Source organism: Platichthys flesus, chromosome 18 (assembly GCF_949316205.1).
Source record: "Platichthys flesus chromosome 18, fPlaFle2.1, whole genome shotgun sequence".
NCBI classification, from domain to species: Eukaryota; Metazoa; Chordata; class Actinopteri; order Pleuronectiformes; family Pleuronectidae; genus Platichthys; species Platichthys flesus.
In genome coordinates, this window is record NC_084962.1 from 7,409,248 (window position 1) to 7,420,792 (window position 11,545).

Consider the following 11,545-nt stretch of genomic DNA (forward strand, 5'->3'; position numbering starts at 1 on the left):
TTGAGAGGTTAAGATTTTACTTTGACTTTCAATGTTAGTACAAAAATGTGGTTAATAACAGTGAATACAAACAGAACCATGAGTCGCAGGGCGTATCTTGCACTTCACATTGTGATGGGAGGAACATACCATGTTGAAATCCAGGAGGATAATGGTTCGACATTACAAATGAAAAGTCTTGAAGGCCATGTTTGTGTTGAGGAGCTTAGTCTGAGTTTACATTTTTGGCACTGCAGCATATAAACTGTACATACTGTGTGGTGCTTGGGACGGAGTCTTGTGGATGAGTGATGCATGACCGCATCAGTAGACGTGGAGAATAGTAGCATGACTTTCTTTTGGTAGCTTCAGTTTGCACATTTCTCATGTTTCTGCACTGTCCTAATATGTCAGTACTGCATACCTTAGATCTCTTACTACTGCAACTAAACATGACCATTCATAAGTAGCCTACTCTGTCAGCCATATTTAGTACATGCTGCTCTACCATGCCGTCCTGTCTGTGTGTCAGTAGTTCATACTGTGTAGCTGGCTCTTCTTGTCACTTTTCCCCTGCAGGGAAGCAGGCAGCAGCGGCAGGTTCAGGTCAGCCACCCGACGCTGGAGGGACGGCCGTAACTGAACCGAGTTCCTCTGTGCTCCACTCATCACTCCTCCTGCCGTCCCTCTCTCTCCTCCTGCTGCCAACAGGTCCCTCCTCTTCCCCCTCTCCTGTCTCAGGCTCTTGATGACAAGAGTGTGTTGTCTCTGCGAGGGGAAGGCGGGGGGTTTAGACCCATTGACCAGGAGTCCTGGGGGTCCAGGTCGGGTCAACCCCACCCACGTCATCTTCCTGCCTCTTGCGTCCTTTAGCCCCACATTGCGCAAGCGTGGCAGGGGGGCGGAGGGAGACGTCTGGGTTGTGTCCATGGAGCCCAGGGGGACTCTGTCTGAGGAGTGTGCTGGCGGGTCGGCCTCCAGCAGCCTCCTGGGGGAGACGCCATTCTTCTCTGACGAATAAAACGTCTGCAGCTTCTCCAGTCGCTCGTTGATGCTCAGGTGATGAGAGTGGTCATCCTGGTGGCGTTTGTCATGGAAGCAATCCGACCCAGGGTCTGCTGCCCCGTCAGACCGAGTTGTCCTGAGCAGGAGTGTGTGTCGGATAGGTCTCACCGGGCTGCTGTCTCTGATTGGCTCAACGGGGAGGGGGACTTGGCAGGGGGCAGAGTCGCAGAGTTGAGATGCAGAGCTTTCAGGGGGAGAGAGATGGACGAGTTCCCTTTCTCTAAACACAGACACTGGAACACAAAAGTATACAGATGAAATATGTCACACACTGTGCTGGGCATGGGTGCAGAATCATTTCTGTCCATTGAATCCTTACCCTCAGGAAACACTGTCTCTCTTGTGTCTACGGTGATAGCGATCTCCTCGGGGGCGGGAGAGAGCGAGGGAAGGCGAGGGGGCATCGAGGGGGAGGCAGAGCGAGCTAGCTGGGGCAGAGAGGGAGAAGGGGGGCGGTTCTCATCATCGCCTCTGTTGGTCTTCCGATGAAGGTCCTCAGTCTTCCTCCTGCTGCTCTGATATTCAGTCGCCTGTTGGGCCCTCAGAGGTCGGCTGGAGTGCTTCGTCTTTTCACTGGTTGGTTCACTCTATAAAAGCAATGACACAAGTGTGAAACCAAGACTGTTGTCATCTAATGGACCTTCATAGTATGCTGGTTTGGTTGATACTCTTTGAATGAGCCACTTCTCTTCCTCAGCTTGGATTATAAAGATGAATTTAGGGTATCCACTTCCTCCCACTTATCCAGAAATGAAGCTAAAATATCCTAGATATAAACGCTGCCATGATGATGAGCAGTAAACAGTAGTGATCATGGCCAGAGTATCAAGGTCCCACCGATTCACAAACTCAACCAATCAGAGACCAATTCAGTCTCAGCTGCATTTTCACTTTTTAGTTTGGCCCATGTTCACAGAAACACACTGGTAGGTATTTATATTTTTTAATGAATTTGAATGTAATTTATGGAGGCAGAACAGATACTCTAAATAATAAAATAGTGACTAATACTAAATAAAATAAGGACTTTAACATTCCTCAGTAAAACCACATCAATGTTTACGGACAATGTCAATGTTACCTGTTGGTGAGTCTTTGATTCTGTGTTATTCTTCTCCCTCCATGTGTTCTTACTGGGAAGACTCCAGTCATTGGTCTGCAGCTTCTGCCAAATCAATCATTAGCTGTTCACATGTAGAGGCAAACTTCTCTGTGTGTTAGTGTGCATGTGTGTGTGTGTGTGTGTGTGTGTGTGTGTGTGTGTGTGTGTGTGTGTCTGTGTGGTTGTGTGTGTGAGTTATGAACCTTGCTGGCTTTGGCTCCTCTCTGGTTCCTGTTGAGCTTGTTGAGCAGCAGATGATACGAGGCCATGATGGAGGATGGTCGGTTGCTGGTGAGCGTGTGGATGATTTCAGAGTGGGAGTGGCCCAGCGTCTCCGTCATGTAAGCCAACACAGACGGGTTGAGATCCTCTGCACACAATCTGGGAAATAACAACAGAGAAGGAGGGAAAAACTATTACAAAGAAAAAGTGTGAAAAGTGAAGCGGAGAGAAATGGAATGTGTCCTTCAGGATCTGATGTTAGTGAATAAGTGACAACTAAAGAATTTGGGTCGAGAGCAGTCTGGGGCTGGAATGGTTATTTCCTTCATGTGGATTTCAGAAGACACATTATTGCCAGGAGGAGCCGTACATGATTGCATTTCCACTCTGCGTGAAGTGATAAAAGCCTTTGAGGCATGCTCTAATATACAGAGCTGTTACCCATCTGACCACAACAATTTTCATTTTTGTGATTTCCTTCTTGGTTCTTTTTCCCACATTGTAATGTTTGCTGCAGAACTTCCCCTGAGGCTTCTTTGTGTCTCACAATATACTACTTCAACTGAGGCTACACAGTGGCAATACATAGAAAGAGGATTTACATATTTTTGCAGTATGTGAATAGAATATTACAGGTACACATCACATCTCATTCAAATTTTAAGATGTCTTTATTTTCAGCTTATATTCGGCCAAATATGTTATAATAATATTTTAATTCATTCCTGTTGTCTGTCGGTGTGACTGTAGACACTACGTATTAAAGTGCAGCGATACAGTAGATGCCGACCTGTTTTTATGAGCGAGTGTGTGCAGTGGTTTCTTGGCATATCCCTCGTTGATCCATCGCTCCTCCATCGCAGCTCTGACACTGGGTCTCTTGGTTGGATCTGGCTCCAGCAGAGACAGCACGAATGACACGGCCCCTGCAACAGGAGAACAGAGTGACAAATACTCTCAAATAACGCTAACTTAAAATATGCAGCAATAAAAATAACATTTGCAGTATTATAAACCCATATATAATTACTGAACTACTTGAAGTTTTTGTATTTTTAACTTCTTTTGACTTGCATTGTACTATTTTTGTCTACTGATCCAAGCAGTAGTTGGACAAAGTAAAGGATTATGGCTGTTGAATATAGTCAAGCATTTAGCTGCTAAAGAACAGATGTTATTTCTTAGTGGTTTTAGTGTAGACAAAAGATCCATTCTAACCTTTAACTGTGGTTGCCTAAGGCAATGGACAGAATTAAAGGTCGCACACACACTGTTTGTTATTTATATGCAGCTACTACTACAGCAACTCCTGGTCAATAATCACCTCACACAGGTCACCCTGCAAGAGTGCTCCATTCAAGTTGCTGCCTTTGTCCTCGTGGTGAAACCAACACAGCTCGTCTCAAGTAGGGTCAACTCAGTTTGTTAAAGCACTATTTGAAAATAATACGATTTTGTCATTGCTTTTAATTCAGAACCCTTTCAGGTCACTTTTTTGCAAATGGGTAAGTGTACAGAAAGTGTTGAACATTAAATAGCATTTATTAACGATTGATCATTAAAACTGCTGAATTAGAGAAACCAGAATACACAGTCTGTTCAAATGTGGCAGTGGTAAGTAGTTTGGGTTTGTTACAGGTAGGCCAGGAATTGTATTTGTAAAGCACTTCAAAGGCTGGTGAAATAAAGTCACTGAAGCAGGATAAACTGTGAAAGTTAGCATGGGTGTCCCCAATGTCCGTCTGTGGCAGTGATACAGCTGCTAATCTGAGTTTTTCAGTTTAAAAGCATCAGAGCTGAGCTGGTTTTCCTCACAATAATAGGACCTCTGTTTGTTAGTGGTCACATGGCGCCCTGACAAAGTAATGGAGTGGAGACTATTTGTGGAGAGAGGGACCAAAATGAAGGAGAGAGAGAAACAGAGACACTCAGACCAGTTTGGGAATGATACAGAATAAGTGGAGGAAATCTCTCACAGTTCTCTGTCGAACAATCACTGAATCCTAAATTATGTTTGCATGAGTAATTTCTAGAACTGCCTGGAAGATTACTCAGGACATGGCTTCCAATATAGTTTTCACCTGTGGTGTATATATGACAACCTCTAACCAAGGAAAACTTTTCCAAATGAAAAATATTAAATCATTATTAGAGGAAATTCATTTAGTCTGATTGTTGCTCTTTTATGGTTTACTTTCTGTCTGTTGGTCATTATATTTGGAGCTTGAGAGCCAATTGGTCATTGAGATGATTCATTGAAAGAGTGAGGTCATTCCTGGTGCATATTTCTGACAGACTTGTCAGCAAGACTAAATAAAACCTGACTTAACATTTTCATAGTGTGACCGTGTATGTGACAGGTATGACATTGCATGCAATTTTAACGGATGAATCTGTAAAATTTTCCCTGACACTGTGCCACGGACCCGCTTTTTCAAAGTGCTACATACTGGTGACTCAATCTTTGTTTCAGAGGGAGGTGAAATGCGGAGCTACCTTTGCTGACATCACCGGGGATGCTGCTGATGTCTCCGTTCACCATCTTCTGGTGAAGCTGTTTGATGTTGAACGGCTCGACAGCAAAGGGCAAAGTTCCCGTCAGCATGGCAAACATGCTCACACCTCTGCACACACACACACACACACACGCACACAAACACACAAAGATTGTGTTCACACATTTATATTATCCATACACAGCACAGTAGGAACAAAACATCTTTCACAAATATCAAATCCAAGCTATGATGGAACAGACTTTATGACTTACACAGACCAGACGTCCACTTTGGGTCCGTACTTCCTGTGAGCGAGCAGCTCGGGGGCTGCGTAGGCGGGACTTCCACACTGGGTGTTGAGGAGGTCCAGAGACAACGACTCTGCCTTCAGAGTGTTACTCAGGCCAAAATCTGTGTGGGACAGCATCATTTCTCCAATGGGCTCCTGTTTACTGCACATATACAGACGCCCTACATGGCTGCAGTTCTGCAACATCCTGATCCGTCACTGTCAGACAAACGTGAGTGGACAAAGCAGAGATTTCAACATACCTACAATCTTTATGTTGTTATGTTCGTCCAGCAAGAAGTTTTCAATCTTCAAATCTCTGCAGAGGAAAAAGAAGAGAGACAACAGCCGACAACTGGTTAAAAAGTGTGGTTCGTTGTAGTAGTTGAGTTTCCCCTAGAGATTTGTGTTTTGGAGAAATTGGCTTTGAATTTAAGCTTTGCTAAGCTTTTCTGTGTATTCATAGACAACCAGAGGAGATGGGACCAGACTGGACCCACAGCAGAACAGGAAACCCCAAGCTAAATTCAGGTGTGGGTAGAGCTCAAGCATTGAAAACAGTTAGGAGAGAGAAAGAGAAAGAGACCTCTGTAAAATACAGCTTGGGAATAAGCCTTTTTTCTTTTCATCTGCCTCCATCTAACCAACAGACAGTTCAGGTCCCAACAATCCAGAGAACTTCGCTCACACGACCCGAGAAAGAGTTCAAACGACGAGAAAGAGCGAGAGCAGACGTCGTCATAAAGGATAAAACTAATGCGGTAAACCTACTGCATGTGGGTGGCAGGAGGTGGGTTTAAGTGCAAATTTTCCATTTATATCCAGTTTAATCATCTCTGTGTGGGACTTTGGTGGCGAGGTTGTGAGCGCCAGAGTGTGTATGCATGTGTACGAGGACAGGGTGTGTGTGTCCAAGACATAGAGAGGTGCTACTGACGGGCTGAGAGCGACATCGTTGAGGGACTTCATTAGAGAGGAAGTCCATGATGTTGTGATGATGTGTGAATCATGGCGCCGGCGCAAGATGATGAGGTCATTGCCTGGTAATCACATTCCCACCTTCAGAGGAGCCAAGGTCTTAAACCCAAGCCCAGAGCTGCGTGTGTTGTATGTGTGGTTACAGCTTAAACGTGTGTGTGTGTGTGTGTGTGTGTGTGTGTGTGTGTGTGTGTGACTTTTGGGTCTCTAACACCTACACATACTAAAACGAATAAAATGCCACTAAAATAACAGTGACTCCCACACCGCTCTGTGCCAGACGTTGACTTTCTTTCAGCTTCCTCCTCTGTAAAACTATTAATGCCCTGTTAACTACTGAGTGCCCTGTTCTAACAAGTGTGTTTATATGTTTTTGAATCTATACGGTCTAACCGTAACATCCACCATGCAACAAACAGCTACTGTTCAGGCGTAGGTAAACATTAGAAGGCCACGCTTTTTGGAGTCTTTGGTTTGTATTCTACACTTGGAAACATGGTCTGCATTTATATGGAGCTTTACTAAGTCCTGAGGGCCATACAAAGTACGTTACAGTACAGTTTTACGTTTCACCCACTCACATGCACATTCATACCTAGGATCTATGTGCACGGGCTGGGGATTGAACCCCCGACTCTACCTTTTGAGCCACAGATAAACCAGATGAGATCAAGACAAACCCTGCATTACAGTTTCCTGAGCTCTTATCAACAGCACTGCCTGGTCCAGTGAGCACAGCTTTTGTAATAAGTAAGTCAAAAAAAAAATCTTCATTCAAACAGACATCCCTGAAGGCCAATATGAGTTTTCCTAAAATAGGTTAGGGAAGATACAACAAAGTCTTAAGAGCAAATCCACTCCTTCCCCATCATTAAAAAAGGCACAGAATTATCCAGAGAATTATACAAATATAATTTCCCAGTTTTAGAGTTAAAGACTAAGATGCCAAATGTGCGGTAACCTATGAATGGAGTCATATTATTAAAAGACTCAAGGTCTGTTTACAAGGATATGAACTACAGGTTAGAAAAAACAAGCTCACAAAACCCATTTGATAGGTTTTAAAGAGTTGCTGTTCTGAAATGAGTATATCTGATGAAGGTCTTCATGAAGATGACATCATAAAACAGGGCTTAAAAAGTGTAGGATGCAATAAGTATAATATAAGTATAAATATGAACAAAACAGCAGCTTTAAATCATTTTCAAGTCCGAGCAAATTACCCAAAAGCGGAAATAAGTTGAAATGAATCTCATACCAGTCACAACAGAGACTAATGAGGTAAAGCAGCAGTTACAAGATGCCTCTGTTAAGGGGATTTCTCTAATTGAGTGGGAGATAGGAGAACTGCATTGTGTCGATGCTGTGTGTGTGTGTGTGTGTGTGTGCAGGCTCACCTGTGCACGATGCCGTGTTTGTGCAGGTGCTCCACTGCAGACAGGATCTGTCGGGTGTAGCGTCGCACCTCCCTCTCCTCCAGCTTCTTCCTCTCACAGATCCTGTCCATCAGGTCTCCTCCTGCACACAGCTCCATGGCCATGTAGTAACTGTTCTCTGTCTCCAGAGTCTGACACGAACAGTTAGTGAAATAACTAACGGGACCAGATAATTCAAAAGCAGCGGATGTGTTGTAACATTGTAATTACAAGCTACGTTTAACACACAACATTAATGGATTCCAAAGATGTATTTATTTATCTGCTTTACCTCCAGCAGCACTACGATGTGAGGATGTCGGACCATCTGATGAATACGAGGTTCTCTCTTCATGTTCTTCAGCACGTACGTGTCCTGTCTGGCTTTTTTCTTATCAATCACCTTAATGGCCACCTACACACACACAAACACACATGCACACGCACACGCACACACACACAGTAAGTATGAGTCTTTGGTGGGAAACTTTGACATATATTTATGCTCTTACAACAATTTCCTCTCAAGATAATGATAAGTGAAAAAGCAAACACGATTTTAGGTTACCATTTCATTATAAATAATTATTGTAGGTGAAAATGTTTCTAATAAATATGTGGTGTTCTTTATTTTTAAATCCCAATGCATATCTGTGTGTGTGTGTGTGTGTGTGATTGCATATATGCCAACTTCACCTCCACCTGCAGAGGGAATCAAGGGTTACGAGCAAACACCCCTGGAAATGAGTTTGGTCACTGCTATGGCAACCAGTTCAAATACACAAAGACCGATGAAAGAAGGTTAAATATGAATGCGGGCACACACACACACAAATCATAACTGGAACTTTGAATATTTCAATACAGGATTTGATTAAATTTACGATTTGTTTGCTCAAATTGTTTTCGAAAACAATAAAGAGGAGCATGTCATGCCTCTTTCAATCCGCTAAACAAAAACTTCCGTTCTTGTAAAAAATCTCTTTCAGAGTAATGGTAGTGAAGTATCAAGTATCATGTAAAGATATGTTGTTCTGACAAAGACTTTGTACACATGACAAGAATAATAACAGGCTACCGTCTTCTTCAAACTCAAATGAGTATAATCAAGAGTTGCAAGTTGCAATCATGTTATCGTGTGTGTGTGATGTCTTCCTTCGCAAGTGTGCCACCCCTCATTTCATGTCTCTTCATGACTCAAATCCTGCACTGACCTTTTCTCCAGTGCCAATGTGCAGCCCCTCCATGACTTTGGCGAATGAGCCCTTGTTGATCATTTTGCCCACCAGGTAGGATCCCACCCGTTTGGAGTGTGGGAAGCTCCGCAGCAGCTCCCTGGGGACCTTCAGAGAGGGTAGAGACAGCCTGTCCCGCTCCAGCGGTGAGGCGTCCCACTGGGACACTCCTTCGCCTCCCACCTCCGCCACCATGTCCTCCGGACTAGGCTTCACCGTGGCCGCTGGCATCCCAGACAGGGTTCGGACCCCATGTGGCTTCCTCTTACACTCACAACCAAATCCCAAAACAGTTCTGACCTTGTACAATACACATACTAACACACTCAGACGTACAGAAACACACACATCCAAAGGTGAGTTTGACTTAATATGCGGCTAAAAATAAAGATGTGATCCAAATCCTTCTTCAGGAGCAGGGGGTTGTCCTTGGCAACATATTTCTGTATCCTTCCACTATTAGTAGTTCCTTTAGTCCAGACGGTTTGATAGATGACTCCTCTTTGTGTGTTTCACCTTTAAACAAGTACAGGTGCCTTAAAAGTGTCCATCCAACTGGCGTCTCTCTCCTTTTCTCACTCCGTCCCTCTCTGCTGGGTAGTGGATGATTAACCGTTGTGTTCTTAGGTCAGCTCCAGTGATGAGGAGGACATTCTACACCGTAATTACCCCCCCGCTGCACACACTAAGGTACACACAGATACTCCCGGTTACACAGTAACCATTCAAACTGTCTTTCTTTATTTCCTTGGCTTACCTTTTGAAATTCTGTTTAACGTTTTAGTTTATAAGTGACATAATCCAATTTCTTCATTGTAGGAACAAATCTTATAATACACTACGCTGACAGGTAGGTAGATAAGAATAAGAGTTATGGTTAGTTACAGTATTCTTACCAGAGGATTCCAGTAGAGGGCACACCACAGAAATACACATATCAGACTAAAGATTGCAGAGTGCTCCTTAATCTTTGACTCACACTGATCTTTCTGTCACTTCTGGATTCAGGATACACGCAGCAGCCATCTTGCGTGTACATACACATACGACAACAAAGGCAAGTATATTGTGGGCCTGTAAGTGGTCACAACATGAATAATAATAATAATTATTATTATTATTAATTGATGCCATATTATAATGCAAAAACTTCCCCTGATGTCATTACCATTAAACTACTAACTTCACTGTTGACCTCTGCAGGGTAATTATGTTTCGTCAGAAAGGTCAGAGGTCAGGTTTCAACAACAGATCAGCCCCCCTGCAGCCGGTGGGGATTCAGTATCTACACATGGGATTCAGTCTCTCTGTCAACAACCCTTCAGCAAGGCAGATTGCTGCTGGTCTTTTCACTTTTTTTTACTCAAACGATGCGTTTACATTGTAACACTCATCATTTTGTAGAAACCAAAAGTGGAGATGGAGTGATATTGATTCAGTGATATAATACTGGCAGGAGGTATCGGAGCCACAGCATTATGACACTGGTGACCGATGGAAAGCAGCGGTGAGGTTTTGCGCTGATGAGCGATGGCTCGCAATGAAGTGTGTCTGCTTTTCTGCTACTGTGTGTATTAAAGTGTGTGTGTGTGTGTGTGTGTGTGCTCATCAGAGTCAGATTGCAATGTGTTGGTGCTCAATTCTTCCTCACTCAGCTGATGAAAGGAGGGATAGAGCTTTATATCCGTCATGTAACTCAATACACCCACACTGGAAAACACACACTCACACACACACACACACACACAAACCTTACACAACCTATAACTCAGTGACCGCAGTCAACAAGTGACGCTTCTGATGTTACCTCATTTCATTTAAAACATGTTGATACTGTATAACTTTTCTTATGCATTCAGTCTCTGTTAAACTTTGGGGAAATTCAACTAAAAACTATTTTTCAACAGTTTTTCTCCCGACATTTAAAAACACTGTATGAGCTGATCTCAGCAACATCGACCACCTCGGGTCCAAACTGCCGAAACTATAATGAAAATAGATCCACAGGAGATAGAACACATCCATTCTATACACTGGTGTCATCTGCTTCTCCATAATATTCTGTAATGAGCAGCAGAGATCAGAAGCAGTGGACTATTAGTGGTTTCACATCATTAGAATCCAAACTACTGTAAAAGCACCCCAAAAAAACCCCATAAGAAAATCATTTATTTTCCTCTCATCTCATCTCATTTTCATCCGCTTATCCGGGGTCGGGTCGCGGGGGGAGCAGCTCAAGCAGGGGGCCCCAGACTTCCCTTTCCCGGGCCACATTGACCAACTCTGACGGGGGGATCCCGAGGCGTTCCCAGGCCAGTGTTGAGATATAATCTCTCCACCTAGTCCTGGGTCTTCCCCGAGGTCTCCTCCCCACTGGACGTGCCTGAAACACCTCCCAAGGAAGGCGCCCAGTGGGCATCCTTACCAGATGCCCGAACCACCTCAGCTGACTCCTTTCTAAGTGAAGGAGCAGCGGCTCTAATCCGAGTTCCTCACGGATGGCTGAGCTTCTCACCCTATCCCTAAGGGAGACGCCAGCCACCCTTCTGAGAAAACTCATCTCGGCCGCTTGTACCCGTGATCTCGTCCTTTCGGTCATCACCCAGCCCTCATGACCATAGGTGAGGATAGGAACGAAGATCGACCGGTAGATCGAGAGCTTTGCCTTGCGGCTCAGCTCTCTTTTCGTTACAACGGTGCGGTAAAGCGAACGCAATACCGCCCCCGCTGCTCCGATTCTCTGGCCAATCTCACGCTCCATA

General features: G+C 44.1%; 1 protein-coding gene across 1 annotated transcript; it reads right to left on the reverse strand.

Moving 5' to 3' along the window:
* LOC133973607 (hormonally up-regulated neu tumor-associated kinase homolog) lies at positions 1–9,346 on the reverse strand. The gene is made up of 11 exons (XM_062411573.1): positions 8,763–9,346; positions 7,841–7,963; positions 7,531–7,700; positions 5,419–5,474; positions 5,139–5,277; positions 4,865–4,992; positions 3,159–3,294; positions 2,350–2,527; positions 2,126–2,209; positions 1,364–1,631; positions 1–1,277 (listed from the first exon to the last, which is right to left on the reverse strand). Exons 1-11 carry the CDS (start codon positions 9,012–9,014, stop codon positions 508–510), a joined length of 2,304 nt encoding a protein of 767 aa, XP_062267557.1. The 5' UTR covers positions 9,015–9,346; the 3' UTR covers positions 1–507.
* Between the last annotated feature and the right edge of the window lie 2,199 nt (positions 9,347–11,545).

Bases quoted from the DNA above. Each gene is read 5' to 3' on its own strand.
- LOC133973607 (XM_062411573.1), bottom strand. From the start codon at position 9,014: ATGCCAGCGGCCACGGTGAAGCCTAGTCCGGAGGACATGGTGGCGGAG. The intron at 7,964-8,762 runs GTCAGTGCAGGA...GTGTGTGTGTAG, and splicing joins ACATTGGCACTGGAGAAAAG to GTGGCCATTAAGGTGATTGA. The intron at 2,210-2,349 runs GTTCATAACTCA...TTGATTTGGCAG, and splicing joins GAGGAGCCAAAGCCAGCAAG to AAGCTGCAGACCAATGACTG.